General features: G+C 40.5%; 1 protein-coding gene across 4 annotated transcripts in view; it reads left to right on the forward strand.

Moving 5' to 3' along the window:
* The window catches only part of qkia (QKI, KH domain containing, RNA binding a), an 82,198-nt gene that overhangs the window by 23,455 nt on the left and 35,720 nt on the right, over window positions 1-23,023 (forward strand). For all 4 annotated transcript variants that reach the window (XM_015348578.2, XM_015348581.2, XM_015348580.2 and 1 more), the window contains exons 2-3: window positions 3,516-3,658; window positions 18,360-18,476. In XM_015348578.2, coding sequence (XP_015204064.1) covers window positions 3,516-3,658; window positions 18,360-18,476 — 260 coding nt within the window. The remainder of the gene's footprint in view (window positions 1-3,515; window positions 3,659-18,359; window positions 18,477-23,023) is intronic.

Genomic DNA, 23,023 nt, shown 5'->3' on the forward strand with positions numbered 1-23,023 from the left:
AGTCATTGTGTACAGCAGCATGTAGAAGCACTACTTTTAGTATCATTCAGCACATCTTGCTCTGTGACAGGCTGGTCTAAAATATTTCTTCCCGAAAGCAGGTGAAAAGCTCCACATTCCAGAGTCCTTTGTATACCATAGGAGAGTAACATAGCGACAGATGCTGCTAATTTATTTCTGAACGTGCGTTTCTATTAGCGGGTGCTTGAGTAATAAATTGGGAGCATTACAGCTTATTGCTGCAGTACAGTGGGGTGTCGAAGTAACAGCCTCTATATCATTCTATTCAAATTGCACATTTTAATTGCACATAAATATCACTTACCAACGTAGCTGTTTCCTAATATCTACGTTGGTGGTGGGGTGGAGTTGGGAAAAGCAGGATATATAGTTGGTTGACTCGGGGTTTGCCCACCCTGTATCGCTGTTTCCATTTTTTTTTCTTATTTGCTTGACTGATTTTAACGCATTATAAGCAATTTCGGCCTTGAAAGCTACATTTGCCGGGGAGGACAAAGACAGATGATTTGAAAGCGAGAGAAGCGGGGGCTAATTTTTTGGTAAGCCAAGCATTTAAAAAGACTTGCTGCAAGCTTGCAAGCTTAAATTAGAGGTTGTCATGTGCTACGTGCCTCCGTGGATTGTCTTGAGTGGCCATTTTATGCTAATGTGGCATTTCAGTGGGTGGGGAAATGAAAGCCAGACCTTTCAAGGGAAAGGCTCTTAGATGAGTGATCATTTGTAAACGAAGACTGCACCTCTGCCAGCAGTTAGCAGTCAAGCAAATGGTGCTGTCCTCTGGAACGTACCTGAAGAAAAACTCAAAATCTCCGTTCTGAACCTTTCTTAGCTGAAGACCAGGAAATTGCCGCTTGTGATGCTGGAGAAAGTGGTAGCTTCTCAACCCCATTATGTCTGATCTCTCCAGACATGTTCCTGCTCACTTTGGGGAGGAACATGGTTTCACACTGACTGCAAAACGTGAAGCTGTCGTCTCTTGCCATTAAGTTAGAGGATAGGCTCTAGCACTGCTGCTATAAAGCAGGGTTTCCTAATTCTGGTACTGAGGACCCACACACACCCTTGAATTTGTTCCAAAAAAGCACCCAAAATGAACGCTTGAAAGACCTATAATAGGTTTAATTTCACCTCTTTGTTTTTAGTTCCTAATCATGTAGGTGGTTGCCTTTTGAACTATTGCTTTTCTTAGTAACTTTTAATCTCCAGCCTTGTGAGTAGAGCAAAACTAGCAAAGGTTCTGACCAAGTAAGTTGTAGGATCAGTTAAGGACTCATTGAAGTAAAGGGGTGAACTGCAGGGGAGACCAGTAGGTGTGTGTTCCCAGGATCAGGATTGGGAACCCCTGACAGTACCATTGTAGGAGATGTGTAGCAAAGTTCAGTCTCCTGATCTGTACCGAATTTAGAACAATCGGTAAGAAACAGTCATTGTTTTATGTGGAAACTTCATCTGAGCCAGTCAGTCATTGCCTTTGTGTTTAACCTTTTAAAACTGGGTAAATGCACATTCATTTTTACAGACGTGTATTGGCTTTGAAGATTTCCAGATGGCAGCACCTCACATGACTCTGAGACAGCAGACGCACTCAGATTATATCAGATTAAAATCAAATACAAGCAGTCCAGCCAGATCTGAAATGTAATAGTCCTGTATCTATTTAAACTGTAGCCTATACAAAATATAATTTAGTGGGTCATGGCTGCCACACAAAAAATCTGAGATGCCTTTAGCTCATCGTATCCCTTGCTGCAGCCAAGCGATGACTTCACTTGTTCCTCCAGAGGTGTTCTTGTAGAGTCCCCTGGTGGTGGCTATTGCATGAAAAACCAGGACTTTTCTTCATCGTGGATGAATATACTGAGGAGCATGGCTGTATTTCTATTCCGATGTAGGGGCAGCCATTTGTTACACTCCTGGCATGCATAGGTCTTTGTTCCAACTCTGTCAGGTGTTGTTCCCCCATTGTGCTAACCCCTATTGTTTTCACCACTGCTCATATCCATCTGTTTCGCAGATGTGCCTCCATTATGAATTGGTATCAATCATTGGGATAAATCGCTTGCTGTGGATACAGAGAAGACTGCAACAGGCAGTGCGACATGTCACTTTGGCTTGGGAGATGCTAATGATTCACTGCCATATCCCCTTCCAGTAATTCTCACATGAGGAATACCCTGGCAGAAATATGCTCATGCGTTCCATTGTTTTTTTTAGATGGGGAGGGTTTATGATGAAGTGGGGGGAGTGCAGACCTTGTGTTTGGATAGGACTTCTAATTTAGATTGGAGCTCTACACCCTGAAATTGTGTCTTGGCCACTGATGTTTCAAGTTTTGTCTGTCATAACATTTGCAATCCTCCTGTGTCTGTTGGAGGGATATTGCTTTGGCAATACTTTCTAGGTTTTGTTATGTTTTGACTGTTAGCTCCTTGCAAAATGCTCATACTCTTTTCAGACATGACAGGAATGTCTTTTTTTAAAGATAAGCTGCTTTATGACTGTAATCACCATTTTCCAATATGTTTGACCCTGATGTTTGAACAGAAGTAGTTTAAGCCTAGTGCAGTGTGTTATAGTTGGAAGTATGACTAGTGTCTGTACATGAGGCTTTAATCAGAGTGTTACGCCAGACATCTGCTCTCATCTGTGCACTGCATGGGCTGCCTGTGACTAAAGGAAGGCCTTGTCTTGTTGCTGCGATGAACTCATGCTTCAGATATTTGGCGAAACAGAGTGTGTAGCCTATGTTGCTCGAAATGTCTCATTCTGTTCCCCACGCATGTCAGCAAGCTGTACAATTGTGGCCGTTTGTTTTATCTGACAGCGTGATCAGAGTTGGAGGCATTTTTCACCGTGAAAGATTGCTTCTTTCTCTCCCCCCCCAGCTCCTGAAAGGGACGATTTAAGTAGACAAGTATCTTGGGATTTGGCGAGAGCTGAGTTTTTTTTTAACTCTTTGCTTACAAAATGTTTTTATCCCCAATTTCACGATCTTCTCACACTTATAAGGTAGTGGATGGGTATGTTCAGCGTATACAGCATATGTTTGACCTGGCCGCCTTGTTGTATCTTGTGACCAGGGAGCTCTTGGTTAAGACACTGGAAGTGACAGTTTTTGGTCTCCCGTTTTTTCACTACATAAAACCGCAGTGTCAGCTGCTGTTACATACTCATAAAGGCCATGACTGATTCCAAGATCATTTTCTGTCCTCTTGAAGCACTTCTGACGGTGAAGGTCTTTTAAATGCAGTAACTCTCTTAAGCAGTACCCTGGGTATTGAAATAGCAAGCAAAGCTCTATGGTCATTAGATTCTCATTAAAATAAAAGTTGGAAGATGTGCCAGTGAAATGTTGACCTAACATTGGTTTACTGAACGTTTCCACATCTGTTTTCAGTAAAATGGCAAACTCTAGTCTCAGTTGTGTGAATATCAGAATGTTTTCAGCTCTCGCAGTGTTTTTATTAACCAGCACTTTTCATTCTTTCTTTCAGAAATCAACAGAGTACGGAAAGACATGTACAATGACACAGTCAATGGCCTCATAGAAAAGCACCCTTTGGAATTACCAGAGGCAGTCGGGCCCATCGTACACCTACAAGAAAAACTCTTTGTGCCTGTCAAAGAATATCCAGATGTAAGTACCTGATCATGCCTGCCCCTTTTGAACTGACACAGTGTTACCTGGTCCTACTTTGCTTATTTATTAATCCCTGTTAAATTGTATGGTAGAAACGATAACATTTTCCACTCTGGGAAGGTGGCTGAGACCAAGCAGGCTTTAATCTAAAACATTCCTGAAGTACTGTGAATGCTGAACTATTCTAACAAAATTTCAAATTTTATTGCTACCTGCAAGGCACCAGAAAGTCTGAAACCGAAAATATAGCGAACGAGACACACACAAAGTATTCTTGACCTTTAATCTAAGACACTGCTTCACTGAGCTTCAGAGCTATGAACTTTCTTCTCATTTTCACTGTGAATCTATATTCACCGACTTTCAAATGCTGGAGCTAGATACCGGTGAAATTGTAGAGCATAAATGCTATATAGAAAGTGGGGGAAAATCTGAACTGCTCCTTCCCACCCAACAGTCGAGATCTTTTATTTTTAATCAGGCCCAGCATGGCCTTGCACGCTTTAATCTGATTTGCGCTGAAGTAGTCAGTCTTCTCTCCCATCTTCTAAGCGTCCCAATGTCCTGTGTGGTCAAAGTGGAAGAATATCCATGTTGCGTTTACAGGGAAAACATTTCTCTTTCTAATCTGTCCATTGGAAGCAGGGCAGCTAGATATTGGACTAGTCAAGCATGAAATGCATTTTCCCCTTGACAGGCTTGATAAAGGGCTCCATGCTGGCTCCCAGTACCCCCTCCCTTCCTGTTACGCAGCAAGGGCCATGGGTACCAGGAAGAAATGCTTAGCTCTGGTCTGTCTGGACAGAGGGCAGTTCCTCACCACCGTTTGAGGCCGAGATAAAGATTAATATTTGTGTGGTGCTAAAGTTGCATTTTGTTTTTATTTCAACTCCACCTTTTAATTTATTTCGTGGGGTTGTACTCTGCATCCTCCATGATAACTCGTTGGTTGCTGCTCGTTTGAAGAGAAGCAGTAAAAACACTTGGGACATAGCAGGTACTCACTGGGGGACAGTGTCCTGGTGTGAACTCTCAGCTGCTCACATAAACCTCTCCAGTACAGCTCAGTAAGGGGTTGTGAAGGTGTAAATTAAGCCTTTCTTTTTTAAAAGTCATTTGTATTCCCTGGTGGATCTAGAGAGTCATGGTGGTATGTGCTTGTACTTAATAATAGTGTTTTAATTGAGGGGCCGTTGTGCATGACCTTGAACATCTAAGTGATGCTAAACTAGGCCCGTATTGTATACTTCCTAGAGGAAGTTCAGTTACCAGATTAATGTCTAAATACTTACTGATTGTGAATCTGAAAAGATAGATTTGCTGTGACAGATCTTAGTACAGTATAAGAAATGCATAATTTTAAAGATTAATGATAGTCAATCATCTGATTTGCCTAAGCTGTGGGTGCAACACTTGTATTGTGGAACAGGAGTTCCCCTGTCCTTGTCCTGGAGAACCACACATCTCCTGATTTTCACTTCAGCTGAGCTTAACTTGGGGATTTAAAAGCCTGACATTTTTTTTTACTTATGAAATTGAATAGTTAAAACACCACCTCCAGCATACTTGCATCTCAAGCCCATTAAGGGTTTAATTGTATAACTGGAAACTCAGCTGGAATATAGACCAGCAGACATTTGGACCTCCAGGACCAGGATTGTGAATTCCTAGTGCAGAAGTCTGATGCAAGATGCCATATCTGAAAATAAATTCATACAAGTTCTTCTTTTAATCTTGACCCAGATTGGGAAATTCATTCAATAATTGCTGATAATTAAATTTGTATAATGCTTCTGTCCTACCTTATTAATTTAACAGCTCTCTTAATGGGCACTTCAAATGCCAGGGCTTTTGGTGCTAGCTTAAAATCTGTTACTGTTGAGATTTCAAAGTGCTCCTTATATTCATGACTGTACTGTTGGTGATTTGCAATATTAGGTCTCTTAGCTCTCTGAATGATCTTAACAGGCTCATTAGAAGCTGTATTAAAATATAAACAGGCGACTTTTTTATGCTGTTTTGTTACTCCAACACTTGACGTTTTGTTTATAAATTGGCTGCTGTCAGCAGAGTATTTGGCTTTCTCTGACTTTACCTAAAATATGCACCAATGATATAGGTCTTATTTATTGCTGAGCACAGAGCTACTGTTCCCTGTTAATAACATGAAAAAGACATCTGGTCAGGGACAAAGTGAAGGCTACTGTACATTTCTCTCATCGCTCCCAAGCCTGAATGCCTGTTTTTCTAATGCTGGGCATGGTGGATTACAGAATTTATTCTGTATGGGAGATCTGCAGTTTATTTCTCATTGATCGCAGTGTCTCTCGTTTCTTGTTTGAAAGTAAAACAAAACCCCCAGCCAATCAAGAAGTTTCTCAAGTTTCCATGGGGGAAAATGTGGTTAAGGCCAGCCGGTTTAATTGTTCTTGTGCAAGCAAGACTTTTGAAACTTTCTTCCCCTACAATCGCAGGCATAAGTATTGGCACCCTCCATCTCTTGATTTCCACAGATTTATGAGGTGTTTGCTGAGCCATGCTTCTCTGACAGTGGCACGTCTTTGTAATTTATCGAGCGCGTGTTCATCTAAGCCAGTGATAATTAAGATTTCAAGTGAACTAATTTGAAAGACAGGGTTTGAATACATATTTTGAAATCTCCATCCACTCCATGGACTTACATACATAAACACATTCGTTATATACAGTCACAGCAATATTTCATAAAGCAAAATACTAATATAAGAAAGCACTAGATAGACATGTTTTACTGAGAATTTTTTTTTACACTGCAGTTCCAATACCAAATGTGTTATTGGCCCTGGAGGAAAAGTTTGCTCATGTCTCACCACCCTGTATAATCCTTAAAAAGCTCGGCTGCTGATCTTGTAGTTCTAGAGACTGATTGCTTTACCCATTATTGACAGGGTGCTGCAGTTCTGTTGCACTAGTGTTTTTGTCATAGGCTTTGAGGGAGGGGGGTTTCGGCAGTCTGTCAGCAAGGACATGGCTGACAGAGTTAATTTTACACTCAGAATTAGGATTGTGATTTCTTTCCCAAATCCAGGGAAATCACAAAGTTTTCCTTACTGAAGGGAGAATGTTTTATGTGATAAGGTTATGTGTTTTTATTCCCTGCTGGTTTTTTAGGTTTCTGACAGATCTTCAGAGGCCTCTGATACTTGACAGTGCTGCGTGGCGTGTTTGAGGCTGTGCAAGCCGGTGACTGCTATCCAAGTGCGCATACTGAGCTTTCAACATCAGCACCCTGCCAGCGGTTGCTTATCTCCAGCAACTCTATTGAATCCTTTCCCCCCGAATGTTCATTCCGAGACCAAATAATTAGATTGTTTTTGTTGTCGCTGGATTAAAGATTGGCACAGTGTGCCAGCTAGAAAAAATAACGCATTTTGCAAGATGCTGCTTATAATTTCCCCGAATACGAAATCTGTAACGCTAGGAGGAGACTCCGGAAGATGTTGAAAGTTTGACATTCCATGCATTTTCCAAGCCCCAGAGGGAGAAGAAATATGGAACTGCTCATCAACGTCAGTTTATATTCGCAGACTTTTCAGTGACCCTTAAATCTATCTCTTTAGATCTTAATAGGAACATATTGCATCTGTTTTATTTCTGATTTGTTATTTTATGATTTGTCGCTTCCTAGATCTCAGTGATTTTGTATTGTACTTTCACAGCTCTGCCAATTCCAAGAAAAGGCTTCTGAAAAAGATTCTCTAGGCTGAAGCGTAAGAATCCTTTCTGGCTTGAGCACTTCTTTCTGTGCTGAAGCGATGAAATCGGATACACTGTGGAAAACCAATGAAATGGCTGGAAAAAGAAAGGCAGATGATGAAGGCTAACCTTTTCCTTTTGAAGGAAAATGTTTTGCAGTTCTGTATTGTGTATGTCATTTGCAGTTACTTTTCGATGGAAGGAGGAGAAAAAAACGGGGGGGAAAAAAGCCTGTTAGCAGTGAGATCTGATTAGTGTTTTATTTTCAAATGCCTTTACTGGCTTGTAAAAGCCCATTTTTCTTCCCTCAACCAGCTGTTCAAAAACGAGTTTGCGATAAAGACAAACAGCTGCCTGAGTCACTAGAGCTTTTGTTAAATAAGGCCTTGAGTTCTAATCTAGCTCCTTCAGGCTAATAAGCGAAGCAGAGCTTGTGCGCAAAGGTCCTTAGTAGATGTGTTGTGCTAAGTCTTAAGGGAGATTAATACAGATGCTTTGAAGAGAACTGGCAACAAACCACTTACAGGAAGAAACTTTATGGGGTTATAAAAAGAACTGATATATTGCTTGGTAACACAAATTCTTGTTCGCACATCCACTTGGAATTTAGTATTTTTCTTTGTGAAAATCGATCCTTTACAGTTCAGCAAAAGCAGTCCGTCATCAAAAAGCAAACAGTCTGCAATGAAACTTTTTTAAAACGCTGTGATTTGTGGATCGGGCGCGAGCTTTGCGATTGGGGGTTTGTCTCAGCCCTGTAATGAGTAAATGGAAGCTGTTAGCTGCCTCCGGTGTCCATGGGTTTCGGTAATTGCCTGTGCTCTCGAAATCTGGCCCCTCTTTCTTTGCCTCGAAGTCTGCAACTCTTATGGCGAATAGATTACTGGCAGGGTAATAGGCTCATGTCAGCCAGCACAAAGGGCTCATTATCGAAACTGACCGCAGCCGAGCTCCTCCGAACTTCACTCTGCTCCTGGACTCGTCTCCCCCGTGAATCTGAAGGTCGCCACAGCTCCTGACAGCTGCCTGCTGCAGCTATTGTTGAAAAGCAGATCTTTCAGATGAGAGAGTGTGCGGGTTAACAGAAGAATCCACTCGTTAGGCTTGCTACCATGTCGGTATTCCTTCTGTTGGGGTAGATGCATCTGTTTGATTCATGCCAGCCATTCCCTGTCTTAATTTGCGGGTTATTACAGCAACTTTTGAAGCGGAATGACTTCAATTGAGCATCACAAATGACTTCCAGGTTTTCAAACAGCAACCTGATTCATCAAAATTTAGTTGCCACATGTAAGGCATTGGGGGATATTTATAGAGCGTTTTTTATTTTATGTTTTCTTTTCCAGTCTTGTATGTAACAACTGCATTCATAAAATGATGTTAAAATATTTTTTTTTTTCAAAAACGACACCAAACAATCCTGCTTTTGTCATTCAAGATGCAGACGCAAATTGTCAGCTTTCTGTTTTGCAAGAAGCTCAGGACAGAGCAAGCATGTTAGAAAAGACTATTTGCAACTTAAACCACTGAGCTTTTTTAAGTTTATATTTGTCTTTCTTGTTACTGTTTCTCCACTGACCTTGATAAGCCTTTAAACTGGTTGACAAGCAGATGGAAAAATCATACTCTTCTTTACATGCTTGGTAGACTCATGCAATTCCAATTTCCTTTTTTACAGATGCAGGAAATTGAAATTAAAGAACGTGAAGTAACTTTTAATTGGGCTCTTTGGGGTAGGAAATTTCAGCCTACTTGCCTGCCTCCACTTCAACATAGTAACACTTTTAGGGGCTTTTTGTAGATAATTGCTTGTTAGCTGTAGTGTGTGGTTTTTTCCGCTTTCTGTATGAATACCAGTGCCACAGAATGAGCTGAAAAAGGCCAGTTTTATGACTAGTATCTAAGTTGCATCAAAGATTCCAGGATGACTTAAAAAAACAAGACTGAATTTTCTGAATTCTGAGTGCTTTGTTGTAGATAGCTATTGTTGCATTTAAAATAAGATAAAAGGACTTCAAATAAGCATTCCTCACTGGATAGACTAAAAAGTGCATACTTATTTTTTATATATTGGTAGATACAGCCTACATTTGGAATTCTATTTAACATTTATCATACTCGGACTAGGATTTTTAGCAGTCAAAAAGATGGACCTGAGAAAAATCAGGTAGTTGTAAACTTGGAACCATCTTGAACCTATTTCATGATGGGCTGCAGTGTATTTTACTGCTGTACCAGAGGAGATTTCTATTTCTGAATCGGTTGATACTTTGGTAGGAAACATTGAAAGCATCCTTTTGTTTTCAACATTAATTGGGGTTTGGTTGACCCAATAACCTTGTGGATCCTTATAGAGTATGCTGGATTGTGCAGTAAATTGACTTTGTTGAAGAAGGAAAACTTTATGGGACAGAGTACCGGTATGTTGGGTTACAAATAATGGCTTACTGGCTTTCACTGTTCAGACTAAAAATAGTACACGTTTGCTACAGTTTGCTGAGTAGTAGGCCTGTATACGTAATGAAGACCTATTTTTTACTCCTGCTCCATATCGGTAGCCAAGCAGGAGCTTGGATTATACACAGGCCTTCAGAGACATGAATTCCAATAACTATTCCACCATGACTCAGTACTTCCTTACTACAACCAGGTTAGCTTGTCACGAATACCAACCATATTACCTTTCCAGTTTCTGTAATACTGTTAAAAACAGGATAGATGCATTTTCTTTCTCTCTTTTCAAGGCTCAGGGCCAGGATTCTAGCCAGAAGGTGTTTATCAGTGGTGATCAAAGTACTTTCTAGGTGTTGGTATAATCTGTCTGAATGATAGGCTTTGGAGCAACAGTACGAAATGTAGCCGTTAAATTGAGAATCCATCTGAAGTGATTGCTAGTATTGTCTTACGCTGTTTGTCACGGATCTTTAATACAAAAATCATTTATAATCTTCCCTGCATTCAGTGCTTGAATGCCAAGGGTGAACTCTTCTAAGCTTAGTTCACCCTTATCTCTGCCACAGACTATGGAGTTTTTATTTATAATGAACATTATTCATTCCTGCTCTGCCTTGTTTTCTGTACTAAAATGGCTTTGGTCTGTGTTGCCACAGCTTTTTGTAATGCCTATATCACCTGCAACTGTCGTGGCGTACATGGACAGCATTGCACTTGTCTGAAACCTTTAATGCCATTTCTGTGCACACGATGATTTGCAGTATGCTTAATCTCTATAGCGCATTAGCCTTTGTCAGATGATGCAAAAATCAGCTTTTTTGAGCTGTGTTCTGAAAGAGAATTGGACATTAGCAGTGAGTGGCAGTTTTCCGTGTAACAACACGTATAAAATGCAATGGTGCCTTTTATCTATTCCCATTTATTTATCTGTAACATGCATCCATCCATTTTCGAACCACTTCATCCGATTCAGGGTGGCGGAGGAGCCAGAGCCTGTCCTGGGAAGCAGCAGGCTTGAGGCAGGGTACAGCCTGGGTGAGATACGATCCCCCCTCAGGGCAGACACACAGACACACAAACATGCAAACAGTTGCACCAGGGCATTACTCTAAGCATCTAATAAGGTAAAATATTTTCCCTAGAAATTGTAGATTACAGGGAAATTATAAATTATTTCTTGCTGATGAGGACATATCACACTGTGCTTGAAACCTTCAAGTATCCATTTTCTAACTGCTGCTTCCAGTTCAAGGTTGAAGGCCAGCCAGAGCCTATTCCAGCAAGCAACGCGTGCAAGGCAGGCTACACCCTGGTCAGGACATCAGTCCAGCACAGAGCCAACACAGACATACACACTCACACCAGGGCCAATTTTTCCAGTTTAATCTTCTAGTATGTCTTTGGACTGGGAGGACATCGGAGAACCTGGAGAAAACCCACATGGAACATGGGGAGAACATACAGATTTGGCCCAGATACTACCCAGGTCTGGAATTGAACCCTGGGGCCCCAACACCGCGAGGCTACAATGCTGAACACTGCTCTACCATGCAACCCTTATAACATTACAATAAAGGGAAAAATAATATGATTCTGTGTACCCAGTTGTTATCTTGCTTGGTTGGTTATTGTCCATGTTCTGGGGCGAGTGATTAATTTGTGGGGTTTACTTCAGTCCACCACACACAGAATGGAAAAACTTAGATGTGAACGTTGATTATTTCAGAACAACTGTCATGCTCTTTCAACAAAATCTTCAGTCCCCCGTCCAGTGGATTAATGTAGAATGTCGGCTTTATGTGAGATGGTCAAAGGCAGCTGTCACTCTGTGACGGCTGGATCTCTTTCCTAATGCTCTATTGATCAGTGTTAATCAAGTTCGAACATAGACCCATCTGGAATGCCTTTTCTTTGTTCGCCTTCTGCAAAGAATTGTTTGCAGAACTCAGTTAGGACGAGTTCCTTGACCGGATTTCCGCCAGAGCCTCCGATTCCAACCTTCGTGCTTCTGCATTCCTTCGATGCAGTCCTCTTTCGTTCCGGATGGCCTAGATCATTTTCAATTCCAATAGCTATAAAAAATGGATCTATGCTGTGCAAACCACTAAACCTAATTAAAATTACACAGGAGAAATGAACTATGAAGGCAGTGCATTTAAAAGGGCCTGTTTACTGTGTTTGTTTCATTAAGTGTGCTAGTGCTCAAATTCTCCAGTGCTCCAGACTAGAGGCCGTGATTAAACGCAGTGGCTGAAGGGGGGCTGTCAGCTTCGCTGATCGCCTTTCCCGAACAGATTTAATTACAAATCCCTGAACTGAAGGTCCCGGCACACGGACTTTGTCCAGATCTTGGAATTTCTTTCATGTACCATTCTGCCAGCAAGGTCATTACCACAGCTTTTCCTGGAATCGTTTCCCAGTAGCACGAGTCTTGAATTATGATAGTATAATAGTTAAACCGTTTTACCCTTGTTTCATGAAATAATTCTGTTCCTTAGTAATATATATTTTATTAATTTGTATTTGTCATAAACTTTCTTAAAACCTTTGTCATAACCATTCTTTATTTTGTATTGATTTATTTATTTAGTTTAGGACAGCGGATAACAGCCTATCATTTTACTGCTCTACATTTGCTTCTGGTCACCTGAACTCCTGGTGTGCATTGGGCATACACTGTTCTTTGTGTCTGTGTGCTGCAGGACATTAATAGTTATAGAGGTTATTCATGATGTAGAATTATGCAGAATGGTATGAATGTGTACGACTCCAAAGTGATCAGCTGTTATTATTGTAGGTTAAGCATAGTGTGCATTTTCTGATCGGGGATGACTTATTTTTCTTTTATTCAGACTGGGGTCATTTTATGTAGCCTTGATTTATAAGATTTTCTCAATGTCTTTTCTTCCCTCTATTATCCGTGGCCAGGGAAATCAGTCTTTCCCTTTTAATTGTGGTATTCAGTGTAACCTCCCCTCTCTGCCTTGCGTGACTTAATGTAAAAGCCCCGTGGTGCTCACTGCAAGAAGTAGGGGTCATGGGATATTATCATAACTAGACGGTGTGAGTGGTGTACGACTTGACGAGGTTAATTGGTACCGGTATTGAATGGTGTACAATCTGCTTGCACACAACTTTATTTGGGCAGAACTGAACAAAAAAAAATTAATTGAATGATGTGGCAGCAATATTGAATTCTACAGAGATGAATTGATAAGAAACTCCAAATAGTCTTTTGGAAAATTGGAGAGACAGGGCTGATGGGAAGGCAGCTGTAGTAGGATGGTTTCCTGGGTGAGGGCTCTTCTCTGTGGAGCCTCAAGTGGGTAAGAAGTCTCTGGCTCAGGCGATCCTTCCTGCTGGAGGCCAATGGACAGGAAGGCTGGGGCAAGAGGTGGCAAAATTAGGACATCTCCTGGGATTCCGGAAAACTTTGCCCCGTCCTAGTTTATCCGTTTGGCTTTCTTTCACAAGACACAGGTGAGATTGAGAGAGGGAGAGCAAGCGTGCTTGTTTTAAATAGCTGTGCTCTTTTGAGACCTAAATTTGTGGCTTTTTTTGCACTTTGGTTGTGGTTTTCGGCAGAACGGTGCTGTGAGATACGTATAGGAAGAAAACTTCAGCTAGTTATTGATTTTACCTTTTTACAGGGTCATTTTAACCACCTGTGTATTTATTTCCCCTTATTTTATGGGCATCACCCGGTCGTACCAGCAAATAAACACCTTCCTATTTACCCCGTCAAGCTTCTGTGTGTGGCTCATAGCTCCTGCTGAGAAGTAGAATCCACCCATTTGAGCTTGCTTTCAAAAATTCTTCTGTGGGAGCCAAGCTGAGTCTGTGGAGACTGAGTTCTGCATAGTTCTCTTTTTCTCTCTTTTAATGTGAAATACTGTCGCAATTGGAACTTGTTGCTCAATTGCTGATGTGACTTCACTCTCGGAGGTGGGGGGGGTGCGATATTTAAGGAAGGAAGTGCCTGATGTTTAAAAATACTTACCATCACAACCAACTTCTGGTTTTAGAATGTAATCAAAATAATTTAGTCAAATTCATTCTGATTTAGAAGGTATGCTTTAAGTAAGACATTCTAAATTTGCTTACACTGTTGGTGGGGACAAAAAGTCTTCCAGGCACCCACACGTGACCTTAGCGGTGACAGATTAAGATTAGATAAATCTTTTCTTTCTGCATTCTCCTGAGGTCAGTCCAGTGTAACAGCTACTTTTTTGTTCATCTCCATAACTGGAAGTCCATAAACCAAGTTACAACGGTGTTGTGCACTACAGTTACCAAGAAGCTGTAGAAAAGCATGTTTAGTGCATTATGAGTTTGAAATAAGTTTGAAATGCAGAGCAGCAGATAATACATTCTCCACCTTTTGCTGATCTTCGTCGTTTTTTTTAAATGCATACAGTGCAGATGGATTGGAGAAAGGCCTGCATTAGCTTTTAGCCCTGAAACTTTTTAAATTCAGCGTCACACTCAATTCCACAGCCTGTGGGACCTCAAACCTTTACACTAGAACTCCACTTACTACAGTTTCTCTGCCTGTCCCTGCTCGCCTGTTTATGGCTGATAAGAGGGTAAACAAAGGCCCTTTTAATGTAAGCATAATCCAGTCCTATGAGGCCATTTGGGGGAAAAATATGCCGATTTGCTCATTTTGAGGAAACGGATAAAAACACGATCAGGAAAGGTCTGTCTCTCTAATCTCCTAATGCTTTAAATTAGGAATGGGAATAATGTGGTGGAAATGGTCCCCTGGAACAGCAACTGGAGAAATATTTAGCTTGCAAGAAAATATCGTCAGTTCCATCATTCAAGTCTCGTTAATAAAAAAGACATGGGTGCATTACTGTTTTCATATGTTAAACTGTATTACATTATAATATATATATTCAGTTAAGATTAGATTGTCCAAACGGGCTTCATTCGCAGCTCAACACATGTCGATGAACAAAACCACAGTATGCATTTCTGCTGTGAAGCTGAAGTCCAGCATGATTTTATTATAAAATCAGGAGCAGGTGTGTAATCCGTTACAATAAGACGGTATGGAAAAATTGCAGGTCAGATGCTGTATACAGTTAAGAGCCCACTTAAAATATGTGCTCCTTCAAGTGCTTGTAAAGGGAAATCAAGCACTGTTTGACCAGTGCGTATTTGCCTGGATGCCTTTCCTGACACTAATTGTTGGGCTGTGTTAATGCACTCAGTGGCTGTTGGCCCACTTTCAACGAGACTGTTTACTGGTGGCTCCACACAAAGCACAGGAGTGTTGAAGCTGGGGATGTAGGCCATATTGGTGCCACAGAGGATGTGCTCTTAGTTAGAGGTGTGCTAATCCCTTTATTAATATGGCATGTCCTGTTGTGGGCTGTTATTGACACCTGCTGAGGCCACTCTTCTGATTGGATGTGCTCCTACGCACTGACGGCCAAAGGGCAGTTAGGATTAGTGATTGAAGGCTGGCGGGGTCAGGAGCTAGTGTCTGTGATTGATTGACTACCCCTTTATGGTGCTGCAGTGTTTATTTTCTAAAAGCAGGAGGGCTTTCCAGGGAACCCAGACTCCGTTCCCACCCCAGAGATGAAACACTTCTGGAATGTCCGGTCATGTAGGGAAGTACACAGAAGGCTACAGGGTTAGGGGGCTGGCTGCAAGAAGCATTTGCCTTTGTCAGTAATGCTGGCACACTGAGCAACAATCCCTTACCAATCTCCAGAACATTTGGCCCGATATTGTTTTACATCCTTGGAGCTTAGCATCAGTGTTGCCCTTGGAAAGGGCAGTTTGTTAATCACCTTCTCTCTCCAGGAAAACTGTCCAGAATAGCAAAAGAATATTAACTCAGAGCTTTGTAGTTGAGCCGTGGATTAGTGCTAGTCCTGGACTGTAGGAATCAGCTGCCAATGGAATGAGAAAAAAAAATGAAGCCTTTATTTCTGAACACCATTAACCTCAAGCTGTCATTGATGAGCCAAAGCAATGCGGAACCTTGCTATGAGCGTCTATTCATATTGTGAAATATTTTATTTCTTCACCATACAATGTTGTTTTGCAAACACTGCAAAAAGCCAAGTTATGTAATTCCGTGTTGATGCCATCCACTTTGTTCGTTCCACCATCCATTGACATGTCACCTTCTACATGCCAAAGGCAGGAAAAATAATTTGAAGCTTTAAGGCCCCTTCAACATTTACTGCAGAAGAGCACTCATTTCTCTTGGTGGTGGTGGTGTGGGGTATGACCAAATGGCAAAAGGTTTCAGTTAAATCCCTTGTTTTTTTTTAAAATGTCCTATTTCAAATTTTTGGTTGTCTTGTCTGAGGTAGGATAAAAAAAGACTTCCATCCTCCCGTCAGTGTGTGGTAATTCTTGGTAGTTTTAGATTTGCATTGAAAGAAGCGAGATTTGTGTCTTGGGTGATCTGTCTTTGATCATCCAGAGCCATTTCATCCAGAGAGATGCTTTGAAGATGTAGTGACATTGTCCTTGCAGCAAAAGCGTATTCCCAAATCCTAAATTGGTATGGCTTCGAATGACATTGACATGGGAGCCACACCGTGCTGTAAGTTTTGAAATCTTAAGCACCCCACATGCCCTTTAAGAAACAGAAACATCTAGGTGAAAAGCTTGGATCAAATTGGATACTAGTCACTAAATAAACTACATGTGCCAACTGAGACTTTATTTGTAGCTTTTGTTATGTATACAACTGGCTTCTCTGATCCAGAAGTCAGTGTTCTCCCCTTTACATTTTCACAGCAGAAAGTAAGACTGATTCCAGCTTGATGTCTGCAGGTTTATAGTGATGTGAACAGACAGCTCACTCTACCCTGAGGTTATGGGAATAAGTTTCTTGATATGCTTCAGGCTCAGAGGCTCTGCAGAAGTGGCAGGTGTCCCTCAGGCTCAGTCACATTTTATCATCGTCCCGGCTCTCTGGGTTAACTGTGCTTTGACTTTGCATTGCCTGGGTTGACCCTGACAGCCCCCCCCCCACAGAATGCACATATCTCTAAACATTGCAAGTGATTCTGGCTGCACTGTTAATCTGTGTGTTAGAAGACTGGCAGCCGCAAAAGGAAATATGTACTATCTGAAACAATCACGTGATTCAGATGAACAAACTGGCCCTTACCAAGAAAATAAAAGACCCTATTTCATAATAGGGGACTCAGGAGTTTAGAAAATGTGTTTTAGGACTTCCAGCCTGTAGTTTGTTTTGTCTTAGATTTGTGACAAGTGTGGTAGATTTCTATCCCCTTATGCCCTTTTGAAGCATATTGATGAATGAATATATGTATAATGTTCCCTGTGTCCATGTGCTCTACAAAAGTACCAGTGAGCAGATTCAATGCCAGTAGTAATATTGTGCTAAATGTCTAAAAAATAGATCAGATTGAACATCCTCATAGTTCTGGCTGTGATCATGTTTTCGTCAACTTTGCTGATGTCAAGCTCTCATTTTAGAATTTCTTAGACATTTTTACATTCTGAAAAGATTCATAAAAGACAACTTCTCTGTTAAAGGGATTGAGGAATTAATCAGTAATTCACCGGTTTCACTGCAGGATGGGGAATACAAGGATCTCTACTCAATGGCTTTTCCAGTCTAAGCCTCCATATCCCTTCTTTTGGGTTTTGCTCTGTACTCAAAACGCACACCTCCCCTGTTTATTTTAGGCTTTTTTTGTAAAATGTAATGGATTATTTCAACACATTTCTTGATCCTTGTAGAAGCCAGTTTCAAGTGGAGAGGATTAGAGCAGTAAATACTTTCCCCTTTGGTACCAATCTGAAAAGCTACTTGAAACACACAGGTCTGGATAGGAAAATTGCACTTTGCCTCAGAATGCCCTTAATTCCTGTACTGCTTTTGTTTTCACCCCCAAGCAATTTTTCAGCCAAAGTGATCAGTTTATAAAAGCAGTAAGAAGACGAGTCACCTCTATTGATGAATTCTCATTGTAGTTTCGGGAGCAGCAATACTGATGAAAGCCGATAAGCTGTCTGATAGTTGCGCTGTGGTAGAACATGCTACTCCTGGTGTCCTTGCTCAAAAGCTTAATCGCTAAATGCTTTATTGTATATAGCACATCTTGTTTTTAAGAGATGCATTATAAAATGAAGTTTTTTCGTTTTCAGCTTGAGACAAATTAAACAACAGTTCAATGCTGAACATATCAGACGGTTTTAACTGACAAAATTCTACACTAGCGAGGTTTTCTGGAAAATAAACTGAACCAGAACTCACGAATTGTGAAGCTGAAGCTCAGGGTGCAGCAAGAATTCCCACATAACTAATCTTTTTGTAGCAGTTAAATCTGACCTCTTCAAGCTAATAAAAATTGAAATATAAGTTTGCACTTAATCTTGTGTGGCTACTTCCACTGCTGGTTGACTATAATGCATCTGGTAATGCTCTATCAATGGTAGTGTTCTGTTAGGAAACTTCTTTTCCCAGGTTCCAAACAAACACCTTTCCTCTCCTGTATTTCAGTATAACTTTGTTGGGAGGATTCTCGGCCCGAGAGGACTGACTGCTAAACAGCTGGAAGCAGAAACTGGTTGCAAGATCATGGTCCGGGGGAAGAGTTCGATGAGGGACAGGAAGAAGGTAAGCTTATTTGTTGGGGAAATATCCCCTCTCCCTTTCCCTGTAGTAGCTTTTCTGAAATCCGCAACCCCTCCATTGGCCCCTTTGCTGAACTTCCCTAGAGAAGCGAACATTGTATTCATCGGCCCTATCTTTTCCTCCCCAGATCCAATAGTATTTAACGTGAAATAATAAAAGCAGCACATAGAGCTGCCAAATAATTCTTCAAACCATTTTAACTCTCAACCGTTTTGAAAATAAAGCAAAACGCTTTAAACAAAGTATAGAAATGGAAACCTGCACAAAGAAAATGGGTTAACATGTGAAGAATAGAAGACATCTGACCACCATCATGTTTTTAACTAGCAATATCTACACTAGCTGTACTTCTCCCTGTAGACTAATTTCTGCAAAATCATGTCAAATGTTCACGTAGGGATTTAATGGCGCTACTATGTACTACAATATTAAATTCAGGTATGCCTATATTAAAATGATTGAAATTGTTAGTTTGCTATCATGATTAGGATTTTTCTCCACAAGATTTTCTGAATCTTACACGAAAATACAGCCCGATCAAACGTCTGGCACATTTTCAGAACATAAGCAGAGGAAAAATAGCTTGTAAAGTAACTTATTTTGAGCTGGGGTTGCAGTTGTTAAGATTTTAGCTTAGGTTTTAGCTACAGTTGTAGATGAAAGAACATGTTGAACGTTGCCTAAGGGTTCTTGGACAAAACAGCAAGACAACTAGTGCATTACTGTCCCTTATATAGTGGAAAAATGTTTGATCTTATTACACATCTTCAGAAATTTCATTGAAAATCTAAAATGCTTTTCTGTTTTGTCGATGTTAAAGAGTGATGTTAGTCTAATTAACAAGTTGCATTCTTTTATGAAAACAGAAGATCTTATGAAATCAAACCGCTTTTATTTTCCATATAGACTAATGTACATTGGTGCGTACATTGGTCCGTAGGAATAATAGCTCTCTATTTCAGAACAGAAGTAGTTAATTTGAGATGCTAGCTGTGTCTTAGTGTAGTTAATTTGTCAGAGTGCAGAGCTGTTTTATAGAACAGTCGCATGAGACAGGAGAGTGCACTTTATATTTTCCTTTGGGGAAGTCCTGCCTAGAGGGTGAGTGATTTTGCAGGAGGCGGGAATGATTGCTGAATGCAGAGGATTCCCAGAAGAGACCCGCTAACTGAAGATTCAGTTCTGCAGCTGTTGTGTTCTAGTGTTTTTTTTTATTACTGCCTGCCTGGGCTGAGCAGGTAAACACCAGATCTGTAATCTCAGATGAGTCGTGTTTGTTTGATTTCAGCCACACTGGGGTTGTCTGGCTATACACAGGATAGAGTGAATTGAAAAACGTTTAATTGGGGAACATAAGCTTTTGAACTGCACAATTTATAGCCGACAATTTAGACGTGTCAGTTTGATTATAGCATACTTTGATTTTAATGTACAACACTGCACCTACCCGTTTTCATTATTTCCTTTCCTTTGCTGAGGTGCAGAGACTTGTGGCTGCTCTGGGCAATTACTGACACGTAACTTATTGATTCAGTTTTTGTATTGATTTTTTATTTTGTAATTGGAGTGGGGGTGGTGGGGGATTGTTCCTGAAAATAGCAATGGAGCCATACAATCTCCACTCTTCCAAGTATTTCAACCACCTACTTTGGCTTCTGTCTTCTTTGAATGGGATACAGTGGTTCAGTAGCTCTGTGGGAGCTACCAAAATAGTCCCATATTCCATAGCACATGAGATTTCATTACCAGTCTAGGGAACTTCAGTTATTCTGAGCTGATTTTCATTCTTTTTGTTTTTATTTTCAGTCATTCTCATTGAAAGGAGGCAGAGTATATAATTCAGTCGATTTATTCAGAATCCATTAACTCTGCTGTCTTTATTCTCTCAATAATTTAGTTTCTCCTTCCCCTCAGGGCCCGGTCTGCTGGTGGCTAACAGAGCAGGGAGATGGGCATGGCCGTAGAGTGGAACCACTGCCCAGTTGCTTAAGCACTAGGAGGGATGGGAGGAGATTCACAGTTTCAGCTTAACTGGGTAGAGGAAAGAAGTGGTGGTAGCTCTCAAAGGGGTAGTTCCTTTAGCTTTCAAATCATCTGTTTTTAATCATTTTTTTTTCACTCATCTCTTACAATCAGAACTTGGCCACGATATTAGAATCTCCACCCTGAATAGCTTGTTAGACCGTAGTGAGCAGCTTGGCATTTGTAAGGTTTTGATATTTGCAGCCTTCCTACCAGTAGTATCCACCTTCATCATCTTCTTCAATACCTTTGATGCCAAATGGATTACATCATTTAATGGGAGTCTGTACAGTAATGTTCCTTGGAAAAGTCAGACCAAAAATCTAAGATTCAAACTTTTTGACCATGTCAAAAGTTTATTATTCTGTTAGTAGTTCTCCTTAAACTTAAGCTATCCAAAAAAAGTGCTCCCTAGTATAATGTGAAAGGAAATGGAATGTTAAGTATCTGGTGGTATTGAATTAGGTTTGTTTGACTTCTTTTTCCATTTTAATTATAATGTACTGAATTTAAACAAAATAATGTTAGTTGTTGATTTGATAACAGACAGGCAAGGGTTGGAAATGGGGTTAAAGAACAAATATATATATTATTTTTTTCATGGCCTTCAGCCACAGCAAAGTAATTTTTGTGCTTGGTCCCTGCAACATCAGAAATTGCTGTTAATCTTTTATGTTTTTGACAATTTCATTGGGATTTTTTATTTTTCCCTATAACCCTTCATATTCTTATGCTGTGACTTCACATAAACTAGTTTCTGTTGTGATGAGCTCTTTTTATTTTGGTGGAGACAAAAGTGGGATAGTTTTATTTCCTCTTAATTTTCTAGTCTTTGTCAGGCATGTCCAGAACCCAGCTGAGTTTTAGTCCTAAAAATGAGATTAAAAACACTGGAGGAGAGCATCTACTCCTTACATAATATTAAAAAGCCAAGCTTTTTTTACATTTTGTTTTGAGCAAGGAAACATTTACAGGGAATTGGTCTAGTTGAATCACTGGCTGTTTTCAGTGTCTTGACAGCTCCCCAGGCAAGCCTACAGCACAGTGTTTGAGGCAGGTATTTGGAAGGTTGCTGTGTGTATTAGGGCAGCAAGCTGTGAATCATGGTGGATTGGAAGAGACATTCACAGTTCCTGTTGCCTGTCATACCAGAAACCCATTTGAAAACCATTGTCCTTTCTCAGGGGTTGGGCAATGAGAGATTTTAATCTAAAGAAGACAAACACCAAAACAAGCAAAGCTTCCATTTCTTAACCAAGATCAAGGTGGCTTGTGGTCTGAGCAGATCACACATGAGAGAGTAATCACATACAGAATCTTTTGTACTTGGTAGAACATAAGGTTTTGAAGTACAGTAAGCTTTCTTCTTCAGACGATGCAGCTGTGTATCTAGTTCTGTGATCACACTTTATGGGCTTACTGTAAGAGGAATATGGAAGAGGAGAGGAAATGCTGATGGAAGGGTTGTTTTGAGTTTAGTGATCATGTGCTCTGAATGATCAGCAAGTTTTTGTGCTGTTTTTGTAAGTGCTTTAATTTTTCTTTATTTTCATTTGTGGACTTCTTTTATTTCTTTCATTTGGTTTACAGTTGCTAGTAAATGCAGTTGTTCCCACTTGAATCCCTTTGGCCTGGTGGCATTTAGAGTGCTAATGATGTGGAGTATATCTTCCCACTGGAACAGGTGCTGCAGTTGAGACTGAGACTTAGTGATCGTGTACAAATGGTGTGAACTATGCTTACTGCAAATGTCCCCTAGCTGTCGGTGTTGATAGAATTGTTATTTTTAGCTGGCTGTGATTTTAGACATCAGAAGGCGACACAGGCCCTGAATTGTACAACGCACGTTGTAGAGTGCAAGCAAAGCACTTTTTGAGGACAACCTACAAGAACTGAAAACTTGTGCTGTGTTGTTATGCTGAGCCACCTGGGAAATGAGAAACCTTGAGAAACCAAAAAACTACCTAAAATATTCATTATGTTTATTAATGTAGCTTTTCTTCACCTGTTGACTTCAGAGAGTTCATATGGGGCGAGTGCTTTCTTAACTGCACAACAGAACAGTTTCTTGACTACAATGTCATAGTGTCTCCAGTTTTCTGGAGATTTCTAGTCTGGAGTTCAAGCCTAGAGTTAAAGAAAATATCCTGCAGGTTGCAAGAAGTGAAGAGATTTTACATGTTTAATGTGTTTCAATTTTTCTAAAATAAAACTTAATCGCAAATTAAAGAAATACCATAATGCAGATCTTTAGGATTTTTTGTGCTGTTTAGGAATATGGTGTATACACTTACACTGGCTTTCTTGAGCATTTTGTAGGACAAAAGAATGTGAAGCCATTAGTGACAAACTGTTGCAGGCGATACATTTGTCTGTAATTGTTTCATAGCAACAGATTGCCTGTACAGTCTGTGCAAAGCTCTTAAGTTTCACATGTGTTGGGTACAGTGCCTGCTGGGATTCACAGTCTACATTTTACAGTGAGACATTTCTGTTGCTCAGACAAC

The sequence above is a fragment of the Lepisosteus oculatus genome, chromosome 11 (genome assembly GCF_040954835.1).
Source record: "Lepisosteus oculatus isolate fLepOcu1 chromosome 11, fLepOcu1.hap2, whole genome shotgun sequence".
Taxonomy (NCBI): Eukaryota; Metazoa; Chordata; class Actinopteri; order Semionotiformes; family Lepisosteidae; genus Lepisosteus; species Lepisosteus oculatus.